The 27,648-nt window shown below is 37.1% G+C and overlaps 2 protein-coding genes across 8 annotated transcripts in view; both read left to right on the top strand.

Annotated features, from left to right (window-relative positions):
* rabgap1 (RAB GTPase activating protein 1) overlaps positions 1 to 5,396 on the top strand; it is a 32,590-nt gene extending 27,194 nt beyond the window's left edge. For 2 of the 4 annotated variants that reach the window (XM_077737571.1, XM_077737570.1), the window contains 5 exons: positions 321 to 425; positions 514 to 597; positions 1,259 to 1,330; positions 1,776 to 1,976; positions 3,096 to 5,298. In XM_077737571.1, the coding sequence (XP_077593697.1) occupies positions 321 to 425; positions 514 to 597; positions 1,259 to 1,330; positions 1,776 to 1,976; positions 3,096 to 3,218 (585 nt within the window). In that variant the 3' untranslated portion in view covers positions 3,219 to 5,298. Of the gene's footprint in view, positions 1 to 320; positions 426 to 513; positions 598 to 1,258; positions 1,331 to 1,775; positions 1,977 to 3,095; positions 5,300 to 5,351 lie in introns of those variants that run through there. The other 2 variants (XM_077737572.1, XM_077737569.1) reach the window with 2 other exon arrangements.
* Positions 5,397 to 6,717: 1,321 nt separating this feature from the next.
* Positions 6,718 to 27,648, top strand: part of strbp (spermatid perinuclear RNA binding protein) — a 38,416-nt gene continuing 17,485 nt past the window's right edge. The window contains exons 1-3 of one of the 4 annotated variants that reach the window (XM_077737807.1): positions 6,718 to 7,229; positions 9,168 to 9,349; positions 22,221 to 22,305. The gene's annotated coding sequence lies outside the window, so the exon portion shown is untranslated. Of the gene's footprint in view, positions 7,230 to 9,167; positions 9,350 to 10,681; positions 10,923 to 22,220; positions 22,306 to 27,648 lie in introns of those variants that run through there. The other 3 variants (XM_077737806.1, XM_077737809.1, XM_077737808.1) reach the window with 3 other exon arrangements.

Genomic DNA, 27,648 nt, shown 5'->3' with positions numbered 1-27,648 from the left:
TTGTCAATTATGTGGATTTGCATTATGACGTAGTCCATGGTTACAATAGAGTGCCATTTTTTTGGGGCTGGAACGCATACCTGGCAACCTCGGCCAATTGCATTAGGGAAGCAATTGGCCGGGGTTGCCGGGTATGCAAAAATGGTTGGAAAAATGTTTGTTTATTATCATGGAAATTGTAGACTGAAACGATGCATGTGGCCAGATGAAGCCGTAATTATAAATAAACGTGGATAGTTTTCACTGCTGTCAATCATCTCAAGATTTGACGTTTACTTTGACATAAACATCATGCACTTGTCAACACGTTTGTGTTTCAGGCCGAGGAGAAAGCTGACGCCTTAAACAAGGAGCTGTTGCTGACTAAACAGAAACTGGTGGACTCGGAGGACGAGAAGAGACGATTGGAGGAAGAGTCGGCACAGGTCAGAGTGAACCGTCGTCTGTGGCCGTCGCCAAGATGGCGGTTCGGATGACAGATCAAATGAACGCGGCTCCAAATAATTTCTGCAGCTGAAGGAGATGTGCCGGCGAGAACTGGACAAGTCCGAATCGGAGATTAAGAAGAACGGCTCCATTATTGGGGAATACAAACAGGTGAGGTCATGGAATAGAGAGATAAATATTGTTTATTTAAGTCCAAACTCTCCCAAATGGAAATAAACAGCAGATATAACATTGAGTTATCTTTGATACCCATTGATACTCATTGATACTCATTGATACTGATTGAAACTCATTGATACACGTTGGTACTCATTGGTACTCATTGGTACTCATTGGTACTCATTGGTACTCTTTGGTACTCATTGATACTCATTGATACTCATTGATACTCATTGATACTCTTTGATACTCATTGATACTCATTGGTACTCATTGATACACATTGATTCTCATTCCTACTCAATGATACTCATTGATACCCATTAATACTCATTGATACTCATTGATACTCACTAATACTCACTGATACTCACTGATACTCATTGATATTCATTGATTAATTAACTTAGTTACAATGTTGTCAAAAGAATTCTACTTTAAAAGTGGTAAAATGACAAAAAATGTCATGTATTTTGACTTTGAAATAACATTTGAAAATAGGATTTGTTTATGGTTTTCTCATTCAAAAAGGTTGCCGCCGACTCCTTGTTTTAAGACCTAATGTCAATGTACTAAAAGTGACATTTTGCAAAAGCTCCTTTATCTTTCAATCCGGTCCAATCTGGCCGCTAATTTCGTCCTGCTCTTTCAGATCTGCTCCCAACTCAGCGAGCGATTGGAGAAGCAGCAGGCGGCCAATCGAGGAGAGCTGGACAAAATCAGAGTGAGTTTCCCTTTCGCACACTTCAACATCTCTGCTAACTCTTGCTTCACATTTTATGGATCACCTTTGCCAGCATGACAGCGTCAATGAAAAGCTCGCAAGCCATATATGGCTCTTTGGATGTCTCTAAAATGTACCTCTAGTGCCATTTTAATCATCATTTTTTTCTCATTGTGTATACACACTCATTTAATACTCATTGATTAGCAACAGCCCAAAATTGTCATTAAAGTTATTATATTATATTATATTTGTATTAATATTGTAATTGGACGTATAGCCAGACAATTTGACAGTTTTTTAGGCGACTGTGAGATGAAATTGACCGGTTATTTTGTTTAAAATTTCCTCTTTTTTTCTACATAAGGGGAAGAAAGAATTTCAAGTTCCTTCCTGGTGTTGTTTGTGTGTTTTTTTGAGTGTATTTCCGCTATGTGCTTTGCAGACCAAAGTGGAGAACTGTGACAAATGCAGCGGCCTTTTCAACAAGGAAGGTCGCGTTCGGGCAGCCGTGGCGGCGGCGCCCCCCGGAGGCAGCCAAGAAACGGATGAGGAGAAGGAAGCTTTGAAGTATCAGTTGAGGGAGATGGAGCTAGAACTGGCTCAGACTAAACTACAACTGGTGGAAGCCGAGTGCAAAATACAGGTAAGTGCAAGGCTCGGGAATCAAAACAAAGTCAACCGACCTTTCGCCAAAGCTCCGCCCCCTTCTTCCCAATTGGGTATTTTCACGGCTACAAGGCGCACTTAAAAGTCTGAAATTTTCTACAAAATGGACAGGGCGCCTTATAATCCAGTGTCCTTTATATATGGAAAAAAATTTAAATTGTGTCATTCGTTGAGGGTGCGCCTTATAGTCCTGAAAATACTGTACCTTGCGTCGGATTAAAATAGTTATAGTCCTTTTTGAATTATAGATCAATTTTTCTGTTGAAATATTTTAAATAATAACCATCCTGGAAGTCCCAAGCTATATTTGAATCCACCTTCAACAATTTACAGCTTTTTGGATAGAATTGATCCATTTTTTTAAAGGCTGTTCCCTGAAAATGGCAGTTTTAAAACCAGATTTTGCCTATAAATTAGGCATTGAATGGTGCTCGGACATTTGGTCGCCGATCAAATGGTGACAGAGAGTTTACTGTTGAAACTACCTCTCAAAATTATATTCATGAGAGAGACAGTTTAATATCTAAGTACTGTTTAATATCTAAGTACTGTTTACTATCTAAGTACTGTTGAAAACAGTAGATATTTAGATATTAAACTCTCTCATCAATATAATTTTGAAAGCTGGTTTCAACAGTACTTGGATATTAAACAGCACTGACATATGAAACAGTACTTAGATATTAACCAGTACTTAGATATTAACCAGTACTTAGATATTAGACAGTACTTTGATATTAGACAGTACTTTGATATTAGACAGTACTAAGATATTAGACAGTACTTAGATATTAGACAGTATTTAGATATTAGACAGTACTTAGATATTAGACAGTACTTAGATATTAGACAGTACTTAGATATTAGACAGTACTTAGATATTAGACAGTACTTAGATATTAGACAATACTAAGATATTAGACAGTACTTAGATATTAGACAGTACTTAGATATTAGACAGTACTTAGATATTAAACTCTCTTGGCGACCAAAAGACCGGCGACCAAAGGGGACCAAAAGACCAAACATCCGGTCACAGCATGAAATGACTAAAAACGGAGCCACGTAAACATGACTATGGCTCCTCCGCCTCCAGGATCTGGAGCATCACCTGGGGCTGGCCCTCAATGAGGTCCAGGCGGCCAAGAAGACCTGGTTCAACCGAACTCTGAGCTCCATCAAAACGGCCACCGGTGCTCAAGGCAAAGAAAACGCTTAAGCGGCACCTTTCTCGCTTTGATAGACGCAACTCAAACACTCCCAGACGCCCCCTAAAAGCCTAAAAAAAATGACTCCAGACAAACGCACTGACAGGGCCTTAAAAAACAACGAAAACATAAAAAAAAAACTTTAGCCACTCCCCCTTACCTGGCAGTCGCAATTCCATACACTGTTTGTTCCTCGTTACTGCTGAAATGAACCAATAAGAAGAAGGTTGGACCTAACTAACTGTATCCATGGTAACGTGACAGACGCACACATGCCCACCTTCTTCCGTAAAAAAATGAAAACTACTGGAAACAAACTAAAAAACATTTTTTTGGGGGTACGAGATTTGTTTCTTTTCCGTTTTGTAATGTACGACTTTTATTTTTTAATGGATGTTTATGTATGGGGTGTGTATGTGTGAATGCTTTAAAAACAAATGGATTTAAAGTTTTTTTGAGAGAAAAGGCACTAAAAATACATGCATGGATGGAAAGGTGTATTTAATGTTGGAAAAAACACGATTTTTTAGCATAAAAGATGGAAATGAAAGATGAAAACGAACTTTTGCCCAAGTTTAGCCCAAAAAAAAATGGTGGATATTATAAATATAAATATATATATATATATATTTAAATGACGACAATGTTTTTCTTTAGGGATTTTTACTCTGTGAGTCAAGTTAGGGTTGCCTACATTGGTAAAAAAATATATATATATAAAATAAAATAAAAGTGTGTTAGACTGAGGAGAAAAACAAAATATAACATCCATCCGATAACCCGCATTATTACCACGTGGATATTGTAATAGAATAGGACGCGTTATGACGATTTTGCGGGTTTTATCGGAACGTGGCGCCCTTTTTTGGTCATTCTTTTGCTTCAATTTGCGCTTTATTAGGGAAAGAAAAGCACTGTTGGATGATGTATCATCATTGTAAATAACACTATTGTTTTTATTATTGCAGTCAATAAATATGACAGAAAAATACTCCACTATGCCCTTTTTTGAAGGCATTCCATTTTAAATACTTAGTTTTTATTCATTATTACATATGTTGACCTTCTGAGCTTTAGCTAAAGGCGCTAATGCTAGTGTATATACATGATTTGATAATAGTATATGTATAGATTTAAGCTATGTGTGAATACTGAAGAAAATTGTACACTTTAGGGCATAGGTGTCAAAGTGGCGGCCCGGGGGCCAAATCTGGCCCGCAAAATCATTTTGTGCGGCCCGGGAAATTAAAATGAACGCGTTGGCGTGGTGGATGTGTTGTTTTATTGGAAGTGATTGGACGAGATGGGCTTTCATTTTGTGCTTTGCTTTACTTTCAGCCTTTCTTTTAATCGTATTTTCTAGAACCTAAAAGTGTGTGTAATGTGTGTATATCTGTGTGTAGTGTGGCTAACCGATTGTAAAAAAAATTCACCTTGATGAAAAACAAGCCTTCAATAATTCATCCCGTAAATACGGGCCTGAGGCTTTTTTAGGTTGGCGGACACACACCAAAAAATACACAAAAAATACACAAAAAACACACACTGAATTCTGATTTATGGTCAAGGGAAGATTGTTTAAAAAAAGGTGAAGATTTAGCATGTTATTTCTTTTCTTGTTGTTCTTTTCATTGTGATTCTGCTACTGATCTGGAAGTTATGAAAGGTATATTTGAGTTATTGTATTGTATATTGTTTTTTTATATTATTATGTTGGTTTGAGAAGTCATAGAAAGAAAAAATAGGGAAATATGATGGGATATAAGAGTGCAATTCAGTTGGGTGTATTATTAGAAGCAAACATGGGAAATATGGTCAAAAAATGTTTATTATGGTTTTGTTGGTGAGTTTTGAGATTCCATTTTATTTTTAGATGTCAAAGTTTGATGGGTTGACATCAAAATAATGTGTTGAGCAGGTGCCATTCTTGTTAAAATTGACCAAATTGACAAGAACTGTCAAGTGTTTCAGACATGGTGTCAATAAAGATATCATCTTTGAACACCTGGGACAGGTGATTTGGGGTACTAGTGCTAATTGTGCCTCAGCTGTGCAAGTAAGCCACTTTGTGATATTCTTTTGTCATCTATGGGATGTCTGGAAAAGTTTTCTGTTTGACATTTTGTTTTTTAACTTGCGCTCAGGGGTGCCGGAGCCGTCCTGATGAGGATTGACGGGCATTCTATGGGTGAATTTGCATTTTTTTATTGTTAATTGTAGTCATTTTGCATTTTTGGATCATTTTTTATTGATTTTGGGGGACTTTCTTGTTTGTTTGTCAGTTTTTTTGTGGATTTCCAGGTGACTTGTTGTGAGTTTGGATCATTTTAAGGTTGCCATGGGCAAACTACGGCCCACAGGCCACATATGGCCCGATAGACTTTTTAATCCGGCCCGCTGTGTCCACTCTTATTTGTTTTTTTTTGGTGATTTACAGCCCTTCTATCTTTTTTTTAATGACATTTTAGTATTTCTTAATACATTCCTTTTGACTTTGTACTTAATACTTTTTACTTGAATGACAAAAGATGAGTATGTTAATACTTTAGTCCTTTTTTTCTCTATGTTTCATATGTACTGTTAACGGATGCACTTTTTTATATGTATCATATCTTGTGCTGACCCCGCCCATCTGTCACATCTTTAAAGTCAATATGCCCCCCCCAGGCCCAAAAAGTTTGCCCACCCCTGTGACTCCCACTTAAACTTGAACTTTAACCCTCACCGGTTTAAACATTAGGATGCAAAGCTCCCATTTATTTAAAAAGCCGACTGTATGAAAGCCCATCACGTTCCGTTTGGAATCCGCTAAGAAGGCCCCAGCTGTCAAGCTCTCCCGCCTTCTTGATGGCTGGCTGGCTGGCTGGCTGTCTCCCTTGCCTCCTGCTCACTCATCCATCCCTTTCCTCCTTACCACCTGTCTCTTTTCTTCCAGCGTTCTTTGTTAACCCGAGGTCAGGTTACTCGCCGCAACACGCCATAGGATTTCCTCATGCGCGGCGTCTTCTTCTCTTGACGTGTTTCTGATCAAATTTGAGATCCCGCTGCTAAGGAGCTGAGGAAGTCTCCAAAAAAAATCGTCCTTTTTTGCTCAATGTTAATTTATTGGTTTAAGAGTCTACTAGGATAGCTCCCAGTTTTTTCCATGTTTTTTTGAATCTTTACTACCGTATTTTCAGGACTATAAGGCGCACTTAAAAGTCTGAAATTTTCTCCAAAATTGACAAGGCGCCTTATAATCCAGTGCGCCTTATATATGGAACAAAAAATGAAAATGTGTCATTCGTTGAGGGTGCGCCTTATAATGCAGTGTGCCTTATAGTCATGCACGTATTTTCAGGACTATAAGGCGCACTTAAAAGTCTGCAATTTTCTCCAAAATAGACAGTGCGTCCTATAATCCACTGAGCTTTATATATGAAAAAAATGAAAATGTCATTTGTTGACGGTGCGCCTTATAGTCCTGAAAATACGGTATTTTCAGATTAAAAAAGGGATATAAATCCCACAGAAGTTGGTTGGATATATTCAAAATAACTTCAGCACGCAGCGGGTAACTTTAGTGGCTGTGCTTTGTAATGGAATATCTTAGAAGAGAACAATGATCATGCGCTCTTTCTTTTTAGAGTGACTTAATTGAATTAAATGCTTTAATGATGCCACTTATAGGAAGCCCAGAGCGACCTATCATTCCTCAACACACCCACTATTTTCAGACACTTGCTTTTGTGCTTTGACTTTCACACCCAACAGTGGTATTATTGTCAGGAAATGACTGTATTTTCCGGACTATAATTCACAGATTTTCATAATTTGGCTTGTGAAGTATCTATTTTTTTGTAAATGTGTGTATATGTGACTGTAATGTGTGTGAGTGTGTATTGATGATTTGTGTCAGGCCTTGAGTGGAGCAGCAATGAAGTCTCACTTTACCATCATCACCTGTCACTGACAACAGATGTTCACACCACGGGATTATTTCCCCACTCAACACCCCATTGTCTGATAGGGCGGAGTTCTCGGTTAGTGTACAAATTGTCTCTTTGTCCCATCCTATATTCCCTTTCAAAATATGCCTTAGAATTTGACGGTTGGGATTCATATGCAAGTGTATTTGTTATGATATCGTATTTTTCTGGACTATAAGTCGCACCAACCAAATAATACCAATACTAATACTAATACTAATGCACGATGGAAAAAAAATGTTAATATATATCAGATCGGTCGCACTTTTGGAAAGACATTTGTTTTAGTTTATCATGAAAAATAAGGACAAACCTATGTGAAACTAACTATGGTAAAATGTATATATATAGTGGCTGAATGTTGTTTATTAGGTAATTATAACCCCACAAAAAACAACAACAGATTATTATGGTGATTGGTTGCAGGTTAAGCCCAAATATTTTTTTAAAAAGTGCGACTTATAAGCCATAAAATACGACAATGTTCTTCATTTCATCATGTTTTTGTTTAGTTTAATCTCCTTAAAGTCATTTTCATTAGATTTTTCATTCACATCTGCACAATAGAACACTATTTCTATTGTTTAAGAATCGTCTTTTATAAGATTGATTAAATCATTATTACCAGAGACATAAACTCCTAATGAGCAAACTTTTAATTAAAAACAAAATTGAACAGGCTACTCATCACAACCACCTTGCGAAGGTAAATACATTTTTTTGGGGTAGGACAGATAGGACAAAGAATATGTCCAGGGTTAAAGACACAGTATGAAATGCAGATTAATATTTTGGCTGCCTCCGTGTGTGGGTGTGTGTGTATGTTTTCATTTTTGTGTGTTTTTGCGGGTGTGTGTCCACCTTCATGTGGCGACACTACCATCTGCCGCCTGTCCATTCAGGTTGTGTCCAACCCAGCAAGACTTCCACCCACAAAGGCACGCCGTCTCTCCTCTATTTTGGTGGGACGTCCAGGTGGCGTCTTCCCAAATAAGTCCACCTTACTTGATACTCGATAACTTGCCGTCTGCCTGTTTCTCGCCACGCCGCCATTTTAAATCTGTGGCAAACAATGGGTGTGATTCGGTACTTGGGAAGAAATTGGACAGGGGTGTCAGATGGCAGGCGTTTGGGAGGAAAGGGGAGGGTAGGGGGGACACAGTGGGGTAGTTGGGGTCTCATCTTTTGTCCTTTTTTGATAGAAAATAAGCGGGATGGCAATGGGAGAAGATGCTGTATTTGTAGTGTTTTTTATAGTTGAGAAAATGGGAATTTTTGGTTGTAGGATTAACATTTATTGACATAATTATGTCTGCTTAGTGGTGAGTTAAGATTTTTGATCATTTTTTTAAACCATTTTCTATGGACATTGTCCTAATCCCATTTCTTACTTAAAGTAGTTTAATGTGGACTATAAAGCGCAGAGGGACTTTTCCCACACATTTTTTTCAAGTTGGCAGTCTTTTTACACATTTTTCTGATGGTACTTTTTGATAAAAAAGCTCAGTCCACCATCTTTGGACATTTTACTAACCTTTTTTTTCCATTCAAAGTGGTTATAGTGGACTATAATGCACAGAGGGACATTTCCCCTGCATTATTTTAAGTTATCAGTCTTTCTACACATTTTTTTGATTGGACTTTTTGATAAAAACATTTTTTTACTGTCCATATTCTATGGACATTGTCCTAATTTAAAGTGATTTAATGTATGGAAAGACCTTTCCTTCACATTACTTCAAGTTATCAATCTTTTCCCAATTTTTTTCTGACCGCACTTTTTGCCAAAAAATCTCAATCCACGGCCATTGTCCTAATCCCTTTTTTTCATTAAAAGTGTTTTCACATATAAACTACCTCTCACTTTCACTGACCTCCATCTGCCGTCTCTAAAAATAATAATAATAATAATACGACTCGGCTCTCAGTGCGCCGCATTAACGTCACAAAAACGTCAGTCTGTCTTTCCCATTGCCCCATCCACTAATGCAGGTGCGCGAAAACTGACAGACGGCCGGCATCTCTCATCCAATTAGAAGCCACCAGCGTGACCACGTGAGCGAATCCCGTCGCCTGAATTTCCGCCGGAGTGACGGGAAGCAGCGGAGCGGCAGCATCAGCACCAGAAAGCGGCGCCACCTCCGCGTGCCGAAGGAGACGACGACCAAAAAAAGGTAAATAAATGGCTTCTTTTCTCGCTATCCACCCACCCGTGTCCAATCCGGGGGTGGGCTACGAGGGAGGGGGGCGACGGCGTGGGAGGAGATGGGACCGCCTCGCCGGGACTCAGAGCATCGTTTGATGATCTGCCCGGTCTAAGCATCCATGCAAGACCCCCCCTCCTCCTCCATAGAGGCTATTGATAGTTGATGGTAGCCTTGTTGTAATCCAGCACCCCCAAAATCCCTAATTTACTCTATTACTCACCGGTTTGCGTGCAAAGAGAATGTTACTTGAACTTTTGTTTTTGCCTCGAGATAGTTTTAATGGCGTGGATTGATTTCGGGCTGTTTTTGTGTGTGTTTTTGTGTGTATTAATGTTTTTGTGTGTGTTAGTGTGTGTGTTGCATGCATAAAACCATGCAATGGGAGGCAGAGCAGAGTCAAGCTGAATTATTTATAAGAATGTCTGAGGGAAGAGGATGCTTCCTCTCGGGTCAAAATAGATGGAATATGCTTCTTTTTATGATGCTTTTTGATGTTGTACTTTTGGATGTTATTGTTGGTTGGCCCATTTATAGTTTTTTTGTTTTTTTGTGGCTGATGAATGTGGTGGAAACTGGTAGTATTTAAAAAAGATGGTTCGTTTTTACGAACACGCTCACTCGATGTGTTTTTGGGAGTTGGAGTTTGATTTATTTAATAAGGGAAAGCACAAATTATATATGTAAATATGTAAGATTGTAGTCAAAGGCTAATTTTAACCAGAAAATTTAAACTGTCATTAATTATCCATCTTTTCAACCCATTTTAACGATGAACTAAATTACACTAATGTAGTATAATGTCAAAGTATTCATTTAAGATACTTTATATCAACACTTATATTAACACTTATACTCCCACTAGAATCACATCCAATGTAGATGAGTGATAATGTAGTAGGTGTCTAAAAAGAAGCATTTTTAATCAGTTTTGACCTGAGAGGAAGCATAATATAAGCGTTAATTGAGAATACTTTATACCAACACTTATATTAACACTCCAAAATCACATTCAAAGTAGATGAGTGATTTCAGAGTGTAAATGTTGATGTTCAGTAAATTAAATTAACACTTACATTAAGTAAAACTATTTGTAATGACTAATATAGTGAAACATTAGCTTCCAACTTGCCTCATTTCTTCCACTAATTTTCTATTATATATTTACTACATCATTTTTCTTATACTATAAACCTTTGCTATATATATCCAAAGTACACAAGCCGCGATAGTCGAACCGCAAACAGCAAGGGACGTATGTTATGATCATTCCCTTGCGCATGCGTACTAGTTTCGCCACGCATCTCGTGGGAGCTCCGGCTCAGTGTTCGCAAGGCAGAAGGAGGAACCAGCACGCGGATTCAGTTCTCGCTCCACAAATTCGGTTGCGGGTGCCTTTTACTGGTCCTCGCGCACATCGGCACCCCCAGTCGCATCATTTTTTTTTTAAACTGGGAGTGCTTTTTTAGGGTGTTTTTTGATTTGGAACGCGTTTGGACGCTACCTTGATTGGGCGTCTTGCACCTCCTGCGGAGCAGCTGCCGTAAGTTGTTTGTATATTTACATGCGTAAAGCCTTATTTGAATGAAAATAGCGTGAAAATGTGCTTTTGAAATGTATTTCCTGCTTCTTTAAGTGCATTTTCTCTCGTTTGTTTCGATTTGGTAGCATTTGACTGCGTTTCCGTGTCCAAAAAAAGAGGAACTGTGCGTTTGAGTTAAAGTTAAGGCTTATGTCGTCGTTTAAATGACGTATTTTTTCAATAGATGCTTAGATAATAATATCAACAAGTTATATGTACTAAATAAGTGATTATAATCATTTCCGATCGGGAAATGATACTTGTATTGCAGGTGTTTTGACGCCACACTTCCTTCCGCACCACGCTGTTAAAGCACTAAAGCGCTCATGATTAGATCCATATTTTGATTATTATTGTTATTATTATGAGCAGTGGTAACTTTTTGGGATTAAGAAAGTAGGTGATTTACATGCTTGAGCTCTCATGTGACAAAAAAATGCTGAATTGGATCTTTGCCCCGTTCAACCTGCCCGTTGGCATACCTTTTAAATGACATTTGCGCATCCATTGATTCAGAGGGTGTTTTGCATGCCCTGGCCACTAGGGGTGCTTAAATGGACACATACGGTGTGTGAATCAAAACAACATTGATGATGACAACAAATAGTTGATAGAAAATGGAATAAGTTCATGTTTTGTGATGTGTAACTGCTTTCAAGGTTCATAAACTTCATATTGGATATGTTATTTTTGTTAGCTGTGTGTCATATTACCCATTAACTTCGGTACAAAATGTAAATGTGTAATTTTTGGACTGTTTTAATGCTAATTATTAACTTCACAAAGCTATTTTTGGCTTTGAACATTTACATCATATAAATTTTAAAGAGTCAAAGCAAAGAAAAAATGGATATGATTTTTTTTAAAATCTCAGTAGTTTGTAAATACTGTTACCGGACGTTTGGTCGCCGGTCAAATGTACTTGGATATTAAACAGTACTTAGATATTAAACTCATGAATATAATTTTGAGAGCTGTTTTCTACGGTAAACTCTCTGTCACCATTTTCTGAATATTATAATTTTACAGAGCCCAAAAAAAACAGTAGATACATTACTTCTGTATTTGGACATCTGTCATTTCAAATTCTGCAAAAATGTCCCCCGGGATGCCATTAGCAACCCATTTTATTGCGACACATGGTTTTTGACGGGCGCTGAGTGGAGGCTTTGTAACTAAACGGGTTGTTTCCGTTTCGGTTATTTTGCTGAGCTCCACCCCTGCGACGCTAAACCGGTCACACCTGCCTGGCTCGTGTCGAAATGTGGGGTGTCTTTGTTTTGGACCCGTGGCCCCTCGGCCTCATTTGGCTCGTCGCCGGTTGTACAATGTTGCTCTTGTGGTGTGCGCTGCTGCGGTTGATGTCAAGCAATGGCCTCATTTGACATGTTTTTTTGTGTGTGAAAGTGGGATTTGTGTTTTGTATGTGTAGTCAGGATTATTTATATCAGTTACTTTTAAAGTTGACTCTGCATTTCATGCTAATGTGCCATTAGGTGGAGGAACCACCTCGTAACGGACGCATTTATTGGACGACTTGGTCTTGCCTGAGTGCTTTGTTTGTCTTAAATCGTTAGACATTGATTTAAGGTCATCAGATTGAACAAAAGGTGTTGTGTTGTTAAACTGTTTCCTGCTGTACGGATTTCGCATTTATGCATCAGCGCTACTAATTCTTCTTTGCTAGGTGAAATCAATTTGGAAAAATGTTTCTATCGTGGCATTGAACTGTGGTTTCATGGATTTTCACGTTGATTTTTTGTTGTTGTGAATCAGATCTGCATAATAGGGATGTGTGTATGTTTGCATACCTGGCAACTAGGAAGTTTTTCCTGTATTTTAGATGTTTTTTGATCATTTCAAATTGTGTAACAACTTTTAAATGGGATTTTTTTAAAGTATGTTTTTTTCTAAAGCCGATCTCTTTATGCCTTTTCACTATATAAATATAGCATGTCAGCAAGCAATGTACATAGGTTGCCAGGTATGGAATGGGCATGATTTATTAGAAAAACAGTTTATCATGGACAAGACAAGTGATATCGGCAATATCGGGATATTCATTCATTCATTTTCTGAATTGCTAGGGTTGCGAGGGGTGCTGGAGCCTGACTTTCAGCACCCTGATTTGTCAGCCAGCCAATCAAAGTGCACAAGGAGACATATAGTCATTAAATTTAGGCAATTTTGATTGTCCAACCATCCTAGCATGATTAATTTTGGAATGTGGGAAGAGCCTGGAGTACCCGGAGAAAACCCACATAGGCCCTGGATTTGACCTAGATTTTTTTAACCTTTTTTTTTAGATCTGGGTTTGAACCCGGTACCCCAGAACTATGAGGCTGACGCGTTAACCACTCATCCACCAGGTCAAATTGAAAAATAAAAACATGTTTTTTATGGACATGCCTTTTTTACATCATCCCAGTTGGGTTGCATATCTGCAATGTGAAAGGTTGCCAGATTGGACACTGATCACACACGTGAACGTGCACGGCGCATCTGCAGTCGGGGCGCGTTCCGTGCCCGCTGCCTGTCAGCGAAACCGGAGTCTGCCTGGCAGCTCTCAAATTTTCGCACACCGCAGCACATCTCCCGTCTCATGCCGCACTATCCCATTGGTCGCCGGGGTAGTAAAAGCTTTCCCCATTGGTCGACCTGGCAACCCGGCCGTCAAGGCTTCTTCTTCAAGGGAGTCGCTTAGGGTCCCTGGGGAGGCCCCTAGAGCGGAAAAGGGTAAACAAAGGGCACCTGACGCCATGTTTACGCTGTTTGACATGGTAAATTACACTTTTGGTTCTCATTGGGGTGTCGGAAAATGTCCTATTTTGTTATTTGACCTTCTTAAATGGGTGTTTTCTGGTTTTGTAGTTGAGGTTTTGTGTCAGGAAACGTCTTTGCGGTGTGTGTTAGTCTTCTTTAAAGTGCCACTGCAGCAGTTCCTGTTTCCTTTCACCTCGGTGAGGAATCTAGAAGTGACATAGACGGATGGGAAGTGTTAAAGCTTGGCCATGTAAGGTTTCTTGTACCACAGGACAAAATAGAGGCTTCTAAAATACTGAAAAGATGGCTTTTTTTTCATTGTTTTGAATGTAATCCTATTTGGTTAAAAATACAAGCCAGTGTAAGAGTCATCATAATAATTTTGGACTTTAATATAGTCTAAAACAAGGTTAACATCAACTCGGTTTCATGTGGGCTGGACCATTTTAGATATAATATATTTTAGATATAATATTTAGATTTTTTTTAATAAATGGATTAAAAGAACTGGATTAAAGCCCTGAATATTCAGTTTTTTATAGATCTAAAAGAATGTTTATTTTAGCTTTTTTTCCATATATTTTTAGATTTTACAAAATTATTTTTGAACTAAAAACACAGAAAAAATGATTAAAAAATGACAATTATTGATTTAAAAGGGGGGACATCAGGAAATTTAATATACATCTTTATCCATCATTTTAATTTGATCTTAAAACAGAATATTGGCACTCATGATTGACTTTCCCGGACCACACAAAATGATGCGGTGGGCCAGATTTGGCCCCCGGGCCGCCCTTTTGACACCTGTGTAATCTAATACAAGATAAAGGAAGAGCTATATTTACATTCCTTCATTTCAAGCAGTGTCTTTGTTCTCTCTTTGTTTTTTCTGTCATGTTTGACCACATTTCACATTTCTACTTGTTAAAAAACAACAAAAAAATGAATTAAAAAAAGCTTAAAGCAAGGAAATCGTAGCTTACCCTCATTTAAGCTTCCTGGAAACGCCGGGTTACCTAAAACAAGAGGACCATGTTCGGACTTGAGCTGGATGGTTGCCAGATTGAATCCTGTTATGGTGTGACAACCACGTACGACTGTTGCCGTGTCAAAAGAGCAACACAAAACCCACAATAGAATTATTTTAGAGAAAAAAACGCTCCAAATAATGATTCAAGTTTCCAAAATGTTTGTTTTTGAAAGGTTTTCTCTCTTCTGATGACCTTTTTTGACACTTTTCACCAGAGCAATTGACATTTTAGTGGCAAATCACCCCCCAAAATTGGTCGTGCAGATTATCTGGTTGGTTTTGTGTGTTTAGGTTGCCTTTATCGGATCGGGACATTTATCTAATAAAGGCGGATTTACGGGATTCGACTCTGGTTGGTGCCGGTTGGTGGAGATAGCGGAGGCGGGGGATACCCGTTAGAACAACAATCTGGATGCTATATATAAATATATACAAGCTAGATGTTCATTTTGCCTGAATTTTGTTTTCTTAGTAGTCATATTTGTCATAATCAACAGAGATTTGTCTTATGTGGGAGTGGCTTGATTTGGAGAAAATCATTGATTTCATTCACAAATGCCTAAAAAATAATATTTGTTTAGTTTTCCCTTTGTGCGTTTATTGAATGCCATTCGTGATACCCAAATAGAATTAGTATATACAATTTTTAAGACAGAAAATATTATATGGGAGCTATTTTGGGGAGATTTTTAAGGTCATTAATCAGTTTTTTTTTCAATATGGCATTTTTTTTGTCCAAATAAGTTAACGGTGATGAGTTGTTATGTATACTATGTATGTATATGTATACTATGTATGTATGTATACTATTTATGTATATGTATATATGTATACTATGTATGTATATGTATATATGTATACTATGTATGTATATGTATATATGTATACTATGTATGTATATGTATATATGTATACTATGTATGTATATGTATATAGGTATACTATGTATGTATATGTATATAGGTATACTATGTATGTATATATATACTATGTATGTTTATATGTATACCATGTATGTATATGTATATATGTATACCATGTATGTATATGTATATATGTATACCATGTATATATATGTATACTATTTATGTGTGTATATATGTATATATATATTTATGTATACTATGTATGTGTGTATATGTGTATATATATATATATATATATGTATATACATGTATACTATGTATGTGTGTATATGTGTATATATATATATGTATACACATGTATTCCAGTGTTAAAACCAGTGCCTGCAGAAATAGGATTTTTTTAAAAAAAGTATCTGTATTATTATTATTTTTTTTTTCTGGCGATGTTTGTTTTGAATGAGCTAGAAATGTGACATTTGTGTGGTGCCATGATTGAGTTTGACATCTTTGCCAGCCTTCTTTCGCCCCCTCACAAATGAGCCATTGATCCAGAACCTTGACAGTTTGTCAAGGCTGATCAACGTCTGACAAACACCCGCCTCACTCACTTTGACAACTCAAAAGATCCAAGCGCCCCTTCGCAATATTTGGGTATATATATATAATAAAAATAAAAAATCTAGGAACCCCCGGCCCATTGGAGCAAACACATGATCTGATAGAGCCTTTGAAAAGGAGTCTAATATGTCAGAAAGGAGCACGTAGAGTGCCTGGAATTTTAAACGCCAGCCCATAGCGTAACGCGTAAGTGGGTAAAAAGTGGGAATGTCAAGTATGAAGGCCACGGGTATCTGCAAATTTACTACTTTAACAAATGTCTCTTGCGTGGTGGCTGCTTCTCGTCAACTTCATCTTTTGTGTGCCGTGTTTGCTGTCCGTGGTGCTGAAAGCCATCAATTGTCATCAATGATACTTCATCATTCTTTCATAAATGTAAATGGATGACTGCTAATATCTAACAAGACGATATTCATAAAAAATGTACCCAACAATTTTTAGATGTTAAAAATACAAGCAATGTTTTTAAGTGGTTTCATGCTGTGTTAGAATGGAAGTCAAAATGGAATGACATCTGTGTGTTTACACATGATGTAAATGCACATTGCATTGCAAATGTGGGTATGTTTGTTTTTATTTCCTCCGCATAATCTCTGGTGTGGTTTATTTATTGTCACGCTCAATGGAGTCTAACTACGGGTGTTAGATTCCTTGTTTCGCGCCACAGCGAAGATGATTCCGATTCCGATTCCGGCGGCGTGGAGGTCAGCTCAGGCGGGCTATTTCTGTTGGCCGCCGACAGCTAGCTGAGTAGCCGCAGCACCAATTTCAGTGCAGCACTTCAGGTTAATCCATTTAGCGATTGCTTTTCAGGCTCTCTAGTTTATCCCCTCGTAGTTTGATGACAAGGCTTAAATTAAAAAAAAAATGGCGCTAGTGGCGGCGTGTTTTGGCGAATAGCTTCTCACGTGGCAAACTTCCATCGTTGTCAAATGATGAATTAGTAAGAGATGGGGATTAGAGTATCAGGATGCCACACGTAGATGAAGAGTCTAAATTTAGAGTCTATGAATGTGGTTGTATGTAATAAACACCGTTAAAAGTGCTTGCTAAATAAATGGCGTGTTCTCGTTTTAATGTTTTATGGCTTCTGTGTATTGCTGATTTGTTGGTTGGTGTAAAAGGAAACGACTCTAGCAACACTGGATTAGAATCAGGAGCAAAGGGCAACTGTTAAAAAACGGTGTTTGTGAATTATCACATGGTATTTATGCATGGTTTCTTTGTTGGGTTGTAACTAGAAGGAGAATTGGCTTTATTGGCCAATTATGTTAAGCATGTACAATCTATATTTTGTGACTTTTGTTTGTGAAAGTATTATTATTTTTTTTGCTATGGAGGGGATTTTTGGTGCTCGGACGTTTGGTCGCCGGTCAAATGGTGACCAGCTCTTAAAATTATATTCATGATAGAGAGTTTAATATCTAAGAGATAGTTTAATATATATGTACTGTTTAATAGCTAAGTACTGTTTAATAGCTAAGTACTGTTTATTGTCAAAGTACTGTTGAAAACAGTAAATATTTAGATATTAAACTCTCATGAATATAATTTTGAAAGCTGGTTTCAACAGTACTTAGATATGAAACAGTACTTGGATTTTAAACTCTCTCTCATGAATATAATTTTGAGAGCAAGTTTCAACAGGATTTTTAGTCGTTTGGAGACAAAAGCGTCACATTGACAAAATGTACCTTTAGGAAATAAACACACTGACATACAATTGCATTTTTAAAATAGTTAAATCCAATAAAAATGCATACATGATTCTAATTGGTTCTTTTGAGGCTAGCTAATCTCATGTTTGAATTACACCACTTGAAGGATGTCACATACGTCTTGCCAAAAGATGCAAAATGCCCTTGAGTCTGTTTATCTTAGCTGTTATGGCTCGGTAGAGCCTTCCAGAAGGCAGCAGGTTGAAGCCAGGATGCAAAATTGTCTTTTATGATACTCTCTGCCCTTCTAAGACACTGAGATTTGTATATGCTGGCTGGACAGGATAGGTAGGGGACACTTGATGGTCTTATGGTCTTTGTTGATCACCTTCTGCAGTCTTTTTCTGTCGGCCTTGTTGGAGTTTGACGCGTGTTTCACGTGGATAGCGCAGACCAAAATCGATGCCATTTCTCTTTCCTCCTCACACTCTCTCTCTCACTCTCTGGAAAATGCTGTGACCCAGTTAGCTCCTCCAGCACCAGCAGCAGCAGTTATTTTTACATATTAGCTGGAGACAATACTTTGTCCTCTGTACGTCCTCGTCCCGTCTCTCCGCCTCGCTTTATCTTCCATCCTTTTAAGTTTTTTTTTTCTGGCCGGCCGAACAGACTCGCCGGATTCCCTCGAACGTCGATAGCAGACGTATTTCGGTAAATGAGGGAAATTATAAATGCTCGGCCGAGCGGGGAAGCGGAACATAAATGAACGCGTCGTTGATTGACTGGTGTCATCGGGGACGGAGATTATTCCAGATTGTGGTGTGGATTTGTTAATGTGAAGAGTAGATGGCATTTTAAGGGAGGAAAAACAGGGTTTTCTTTACAGATGTTGAAGTAATTTGGGTTTAAATGGTGTTCATTTGTTGCTCAAATGAAGAAAATTAGCAGATAGGAAAAAAATGGGATGTTTTTACTGGATTTGTGTTGCTTTTTTAAGGAATATTGTGTTTCAATGTGTTTAGATCAAGATTTAATCTTGGGAACAATTCAAATGTCAACTTTACATATGTTCATTTTAAGTCAAATTTTGAACTGAGTGTACATTAAAAAAATGTATTAAATTGATAATCGAAATTGTAAATATTAGCTTCTGCTCTTCTAGCAGTTATTCCAATCTAGGTCACAGGTGTCAAAGTGGCGGCCCGGGGGCCAAATCTGGCCCGCTGTGTCATTTTTTGCGGCCCTAGTAGGTAAATTATTTTAGGATCAAATGAAGATTATAGATGTATATTATTTTTACTGATTGTCCTCTTTTTAAAACAATAATGGCAAATTTTTAATCAATTTTTATCACATTTTTAGGTTAAAAAGTATTTTGTAAAATGTAACAATAAATATATACAAATATTTTTGGTTTTCCACTTTAATATTGAATATAATTTTCCCAAAAATTGTTTCCATTTGAAATGAATGATGATTAGATGTTTTCCCTTTAAAAAAAGACAAATAAACAGTTTTATATCTATAAAAAAACTTGAATATTCAGGGCTTTTAATCCAGTTCTTTTACTCCATTTATAAACAACAAAAATCTAAATATTATATCGAAAATAGTCCTACCCACATAAAATCTAGTTGATATCATTCCAAGTTTGACACCCTTAATCTAGGTCATTCATCTACTTCAACAACAAACAGAGTTTTGAGCAAAAAAATCGTATTTTTTTCTGAACCCATTCATTTTATTTTGAAGCCTGGCCTTCTCCGTAGAGGTAGCGATTGCGGCACAGGTGTCGACAGGTCATCCATTGGCCTCCTAATGATGATCGATGGCGCTGAGCGAGAACGCCCAGATTAAGAAATCGCAACGTCAGAGCCTAGTACGTCTAAATTTGTCCCCCTGCTGGGCAAGGCAAGTGCCGGGACTTTTTTAGTGATATGTTGATCCTTAAATGTTTCTATCGTTCTTGTCATCTGCCTGATAGTCGGTGGGTGGAAGTCCTATAAATAGATGGAGGGGGAGATACTTTAGTAAAGGGGGGAGGGGAGTCCTCTTGATGAGATAGTAGTGCACTATGAGGGTCTCGGTGTAGGAATCACCAGGTTTTGATTGAAAATTTCAATTTTATTTGCGTTTATTGAGTTGAATTGAATTGGTAATTGCAGTTTTTCTGATGGGAATTACACAGTCACCTCTAGAGCCAGCTCTTGTTGATGTTTTGGATTTTTTTGGGTGCAAAATATTGCAGTGGGGGAGGAGCTTTGTGTTGGAAGATTTTGTCAAATGTGGTGGTATCTGTATATTTAATAGTATTTTTTTCCAGTTTGCATATTTTCTGATGGGAATTACACAGTCACCTCTAGAGCCAGCTCTTGTTGATGTTTTTTGGAATTTTTTGGTGGAAATTCTTGTGGTATTTTGTTGAATTTGACAGTCCCTAGCTGGAAATGAAAAATGAGCAAAAAATACATTAAAAATCAGATGATTATTGTTTATGTGCAGTTTTAAAAGGGATGGTGTTTTTGTCTAAGGTACTTTTTTGGTAGTATTTGTCATCTTGGTGTCTGAAATCACCAAAAAAACAGTGTGAATATAAGTTTGACAGATCATGACACATGAAAAATGAGCAAAAATATATAAAAATACATAAAAGTCCGATTATTCCTGTTCATGTTCAGTTTTAAAAAAGATGGTGCTTTTGTCTAAGGCACTTTTTTGTGATATTTGTCATCTTGGTGACTAAAAACACCCAAAAAACTGTGAAAATAAGCTTGACAGATCATGACACATACACAGAGACACCATGGCAAAATCTCACCTTCCCAAAGTGAAGGCTGTCGCTATGGCAACCAAAAATGAAGAGAAATGATTGGGCCAGCCGGGTTGGGATTTGTTGAGTCTTTTTAAAAAAACAGCCTGGCTTGACACACGTCAACTTTGTACTACTTTTTAGTCGGCCTATTTTTTTCCAATTTTTGGTGTGGATTTTGCGGTTAGGTTTTAAGAATATAAATCTATTTAACTAGTCTAAAGGTGCAGGTGTTAACACAGTGGGGGTCCTCAGTGGGCTTGGGAACAGGGAGGGCCTTGTCATTGGCTGATTCCAACGGGGGTTCGCCAATGAATGATTTATTTGTTTCTAGTTGTAAGACTTGTTTTATTTTAGACTTGTTAAAAAATATCAGCTTGTTAGTTGCTTAATAACTGATGTTTTGAAGGGGGTGGAGCCAGATACTGCTCACTGTTGATTGGTCGGAAGGTAACATGCGAGAAATTTTGAAAAAAATACCTATATTAGTATTTTACTGCAACTTAAATGATGGTGTTTACTACTTTTTGTTACTTCTTACCACCAGGGGGAGTTGTGACAAAGTATCGTCGAAGAAGGCTGTGAAGCTCTAGTTTTAGCCACGCCTCTAAAATCTGGACGAATAAAAATGTAGTGTTCAATTTCTCCGACTGTTTGCAGACAAATGGCTGAGTTTTGAAATATTAATTAACATTGATGTATGTATATACTATTACTGTCTAGTAAATGGCAATTGTAAAATGAATTGTTGGTTTAATTTCAATCCTAATTGGAACCGTGACTCAGAGTGATTGCGTTCATTAATGAAGAAACAGACTATGGTCCAATAAGACTCATCTTGGCTATTTAATCCACAATTTCCTTGAACAATCTTCAATAATAATACTAAAAAAATACTTTATTCATAGTTGGTTCTCTAGCACCCCCACCTAGCTTTCCTTATAGACGCAATGTTAAAATTAGAAGAGGCCGGCCTTTGCCAATTGGCAGCTGTTTGTGTAAAATAGGATACTTAACTTGCCAATGGTGTTATATTCTTAAAGTGACCACACCCTATTTTATAACATTTGACGACTTAAGACTGAGAACCAGTGTATTCTTGCCAAAATAACATTACTATTCGCATTTGTATGTTATTGGTTACATTAGTAAGACTCTGATTTCTAAACAGTGCCTCGACCAATGTCGGCTCTCTTCTTAAAAAGTCAAAGTATATCAAGGTTATGTATATATTTTTTTAGGGGGGTATAACAATGACCTCTGTACCCTGTCATCTGTTTACGGAGAATGGAAATGAGGTTGAGGTTGCTATCATTAGCAAACTGTGACTCTTAAACCTTGGCATTCTTGACCCAGACGCTATTAAAAAGCTAGCCAACCACCTTGGCGTTCTCGGTCTGCAAAAGGCTTTTTTTGGAAGTTTTCGCCTGTCAAACTGAAAATCTGAGTTGTATATAAGGATATAAGTTCTTTTTTTAATATCTTAACCCTTTTATTTTCTTTTTTTGGCAGGTACAAGAGTCTGAAACTGGATCAAAGTGGCCTCAAAAAGGGATTGGAGGACAGAGGGATGAAATCCACCATTTTCATTAGCACGGTAAGTCCTTCATCTTTTTCATACGTAGTTCCTAGTTACTGTATTTTCTCGCATATAAGTCGCACCCTTAAAATGGCCTTAAAATCGTTGAATTTGGACAATTTCTCTGGTTCAAGCCGCCTCCGATTCACATTTTTTTCACCACGTATTTTAATAGGGAGTTCAATTGTGTTACTTTGAAGGGAAAATCTTAAGAAAAATTACGGCATGTGGTGTTTCTGTGATACTGGACCTGAACCAAAAATATGCCTGATCCGAGTAGCTGACATTTATTTGAAACATGACTCTTGGTTTCCAAGTTTTCGACGTCTTTGTCATTTCTTTGTCTTTCCTTCCCCTTCGCCGCAGTGTCCTTGAAAATGGGTGACTTTGGTAGTGAGCGCAGCAGAGAGCATCCCTCTGTCAGCATACCCACAAATACACACATTCCCACACACACCCACACACACACACGGGTCTTAAAAGCCTATAAATAATTCATGGTCATTAAAGCCGGCTGGATTCTTTGCAAATATTTTGAAAAATATCGCATATTTGCAGTGTGAAAGTACATCTGAAGCCACATACGCGTTCACACTTTGGCCAAATCAACAGGCAGACTTCAAATAGAGCATAACACCTGGTCACAATATTCCTATAAATACATATTTGGCTTCAATTCTTGGTTGGATTGTTCTAAAAAAAGGGGGGGTTTGAAGTGGCCATTCTATTTTTTTCGTCATTTTTTCTGCTTTTAGTTAAAAAATAATCTAAAAGTATTTTTTTAAAAAGCTAAAATAAACTGTTTTAGATCTATAAAAAATGAATATTCAGGGATTTTAATACATTTCTTAAAAGCCCTTTATAAAAAAATATCTAAATATATCTAAAAATTGTAATTTTTTAAATCCATTTTTTCTGTGTTTTTAGTTCAAAAATACTTTTGGAAAATCAAAAAATATATTTAAAAAAAGCTAAAATAAACGTTGTTTTAGATCTATAAAAAACTGAATATTTAGTGATTTTGATCCAGTTCTAATAATCCATCTATAAAAAAAACTAAATATTATGAGTCTTACATCCTTACACTACACCACCTGCGCCTTGGCATTGTAATCATATCTGATTTATTAATATATTATGATCCCTCTTTTGTCCTTTCACCAATTCCCATCTATAACCTTGTATTGTATTTCTTTACAATGAGCTTATTAGCAATGAAAAATGACGCTTTTGTCAAGCTCCATTTGGCAACAAGTCAAGCGTCCATTCTTATTGGACGAGGACGGACGGCCATTGTCCGTTTTTCCGAGGCTTTTAAAAGATAGATGAAGGCTTATCGTGGCTTGGTAAAAAGAAACCATAACGTTGTTCGGTATTGTTTGTTGTCATTCCTCTCATTTTTAAGGGTCAGTGAGCATGATACAGGTTTCTCTTTTTTTTAAAAAGCCTGGTTTTATATTAATATTCTGATATGTGTGACAGTATCTCAGTGCTTTTGTTCTTTTCTGTCACTTTCCTCGCATTAGGTTTGTGTGTGTCTGTGTCTGTCTGTGTGTGATGTGGAGCTGGAAAAAGATTCCACAGCCATGGCGACCATTCCCAAGGGGAAAAGTTGAATGAAGCTGAATCTCTTTGCCTTCTATTGTCTCATCCTACTTTGCAATTTGCTTCTTCTTCTTCTTCTTTCCTCGTCCTACATTTACACACACGGAAGTGCGGCAAATGCCTTTTTCCAGTTGCTATTTTAAGATGAAACTTCACGACTGGTAAATGAGGTTAATTTTTGTTCGTGTTATTTCAGCGTTTGCCGTTTTTCCACTGCAAGTCTTTTGACAATCAGCTCGTCTGTCTTTTTTTCTCAGTCATCTTCTTCTTCTTCCCCCGAGATAGACGAAGGAAGTCTGTAATGAATTGGCCGTGTGGAGCACACGACTCTAAATTAACCCGGAATGAATGAATGAATGAAGTCAGTCATCAGCTACTGCTGGTCTTGTAGTGAAGAATTGAGCCCGAACGTCAATCCGACAAATTCAAGAGTGTAAATGCACGCATATGAGCTAAATTACAATCATTATTTACTGTATTTTCTCGCATCTACGCTAAAAAATAGGACTAAATCGAGATTACGGCTTATACGCGCATAAATTAGACTTGACAAAACACCATGACGGAAGACAATATGGCCGATACGTTGATTTATTTCAAAATAGAGAAAAAATAAACGGATTAAACACTAAATTAAATTAATTTTAGAGTCTTAAAATGAAATTCAAGAATAAAAATAGCGGTTTCTTGCATAAAAGGTGAAAAAAACACTTATTTTTGCCCGCCATTGCTCGCTCGGGGTGCCGCATCTTACCGGTACTTAAACGTTCTCTGATTGGCTAAACGCTAATAGCCTTGGTACATGTATTCATAGTGTTTACAATATCAGCAATAGTTGTTAAGGCTCATTACTTTGATATTTGCGTAATGTGTATCTCATGCAATTATTGCACCCAAAGACTTGAATACACTTCCTGGTTGTACTGATCACATGACTTTTTTAATTTAACTTCCTTATCATATTGACCTAAATAACAAATGCCACATGCTATGATTTTTCTTTAAAAAATCCCTTCAAAGTAACACATTTGTACTCTTTATTAATAACATAAATATGGAGGAGAAAATTGCGAATCAGGGGGCGGCTTATACGAGAGAAATTGTCAAATTCAACCATTTTAAGGCCATTTTAAAGGATATGGCTTATCCACGCCAGCTTAATCAATACATAATCCCTTGTGTAACTGTCTTAATTGGCGCTATCTGCTACACATTTGTTTTCATTTTCTTTGGCAAGCCGTAGCGACATTAAATGAGGCTTGAAAATACACAACACAAAAAGGGAATGACAGTCAATCCAAGATAAACATCTTTAAAATATACTATGGATTTCACCTTTTGCTTTTATTACCCGTCTGGTTTATCAGATCATCTGACATCGCAGTCACACACATTGCTGCTTTTATTAAGAAGAATAAGCAATGTGAGTGTGTGTGTGTGTGTGTGTGTTTTTGCCAGACTGCTTTTGTGTGTTGCCGGGTAGAAAACAGCCATTAGGGAATTAGTTCACATCTGGACAAGCCTCACAGTAATGCTTTTACTTTAATTTTGTGATGTTTTTGTGTGCACATTATTCACTATTTTTTCAAAAGTATTCTCATAATTGAAAAAATGCTCATCCAGAAATGGAGGTATTGTATTTTTATTTTTTTTAAACATATATTGCCTTTTTTTAATCTCTTAAATGGGCCATTTTTGGACCATGACGTTACTTGTTGAGATATGAAGATATTTTTTATTATAGTATGTTGAATTATATAGCAATTTAATGTAAAAGTTAATTTATTTGTAGTACTTTGTGTATTTTTTAAGGGCTGAAAATAGTCAGGTTTATTTACTATGCTGCATAATCAGTTAAAAAATATCCCATAAGGCTTTGCTTCTTCTTTAAATAAAAGCCATTCCTGTTATGGCAAAGTACATTATTAAATTACAGTACTGCTATTATCATTAATCTAAAAAAAGATGTAAATATTTAGGCATACGGGCATAAAGGATCCATTTTTTTTAACTGTATTTGGTGCAGTTGCTTAATTTAACTTAGTTTTGTAGTCATATTTTTAGCAAGCACAGTGGTTGAGTGTTTTTTTTTTTAAGGTCTGCAGTTTGAATAGGCGCTTTGTGGTTGTTACGCCGTTCTCACTGTGGTTACGTGGATTTTTTTCTGCGTACGTATATTGCCGCTTCCTGTTAAATTCCTTTCCCCATGACCAACATTTCAGGGTATCATCTTTAAAATCATTTCCAGTTCATTTTTGGGGTAAACAGTATAGAAATATGCTAATTTTCAAGGCCGAGAAAAAGAAATACATGTTCAAAACACTCTGTATTCTTTCACATTCCTTTTCATTGTATTACTATGAATGAAATTAGAGTATTTTCAGGACTATAAGGCACACTTAAAAGTCTGAAATTGTCTCCAAAATAGACAAAGCGCCTTATAATCTAGTGCGCCTTATATATGGAAAATAATTAAAATGTCATCCATTGACGGTGCGCCTTACAATGCAGTCCGCCTTATATATGGAAAAATACTGTATTTTCCGCACTATAAGGCCCAACTATCTTCTACTCTTTATTAATTTGATGTTATTTCATCTAGACTCACCTACACACACTCCAGATATGGAAAAAATGAATAAAAATATTTCATTTGTTGAGGGTGCGCCTTACAATGTGGCGCGCCTTATATATGGAAAATACAGTAGTGTTTTCAGCACTATAAGGCTCTCTACTCTTTAATAATTTGATGTTATTTCATCTAGACCCACCTACACACATCAGATATGTAAAAAATCAATAAAAATGTCATTTGTTGAGGGTGCGGCTTATAATGTGGTGCGCCTTATATATGGAAAAATACAATACTGTATTTTCCGCACTATAAAGCCCAACTATCCTCTACTCTTTAATCATTTGATGTTATTTCTTCTTAACACACACACACACACACACACACACACTAATTCAGTTTCGACAGCCATGATTGGGGGATGGCCGGCTTTGTGTTTAGACAAACACCAGCTTAGCGCTCAAAAAGCCTTTCAAGTCGGATTAAGTTGCCAAGTGTCAATGGACGCCGGGTAGAAATAGCGCAAATAGCACTTAAATATGATTTGGAAGACTCAATCACTGTGTTTATATGCAGCTTTTAAAATGGCTGTATCATTTAGACAAAATCCCAAAAATTCTAAGTAAGTAAAAAAACACTTTGTACTGTAGATTAGGGGGTGCATGACCCTGGCTGGCCATGAATACCATCTGTTCTAGGCTGGAATAAACACAGCAGGAGTATAGGTTGTTTTCTAGTTCTATTTAAATGCAAGTTTAGTCTATGTTCTTATTTAATACATTTTTGTCAACTTTGACTAATTACTTGTCTTATTAATAATAACAATTCTCCCTATTAAGCGATTTAAAACATAAAAACATATTTACTCACATAGGGCGCACTTAAAACTCTATCATTTTCTACAAAATGGACGCGGTTACCAATCAATTGGTGCGCTAAATTCAAGATTCTGCCTCTAGATGTCGCTGTAGGACGCTGACAATTTGGGTACATTGCTTGCTGACACGGTCTAATAATGCTAAATAAATAATCAATACATTCTAGAGCTGGTATGCACAATTCCGGATTATTTTTCATTCCTCTTTAGCAACAAAATGTGAAAATTTCCCCGCATAAAAACCAATTCCCCGAGCAGTCGGGTTTCCACTAATTAACGGCGATTCCATCCTTCCTTCCATCTTTTC

This window comes from Stigmatopora nigra, chromosome 17, assembly GCF_051989575.1.
Source record: "Stigmatopora nigra isolate UIUO_SnigA chromosome 17, RoL_Snig_1.1, whole genome shotgun sequence".
NCBI lineage: Eukaryota > Metazoa > Chordata > Actinopteri > Syngnathiformes > Syngnathidae > Stigmatopora > Stigmatopora nigra.
This window is presented reverse-complemented; position numbering and strand designations above follow the sequence as displayed.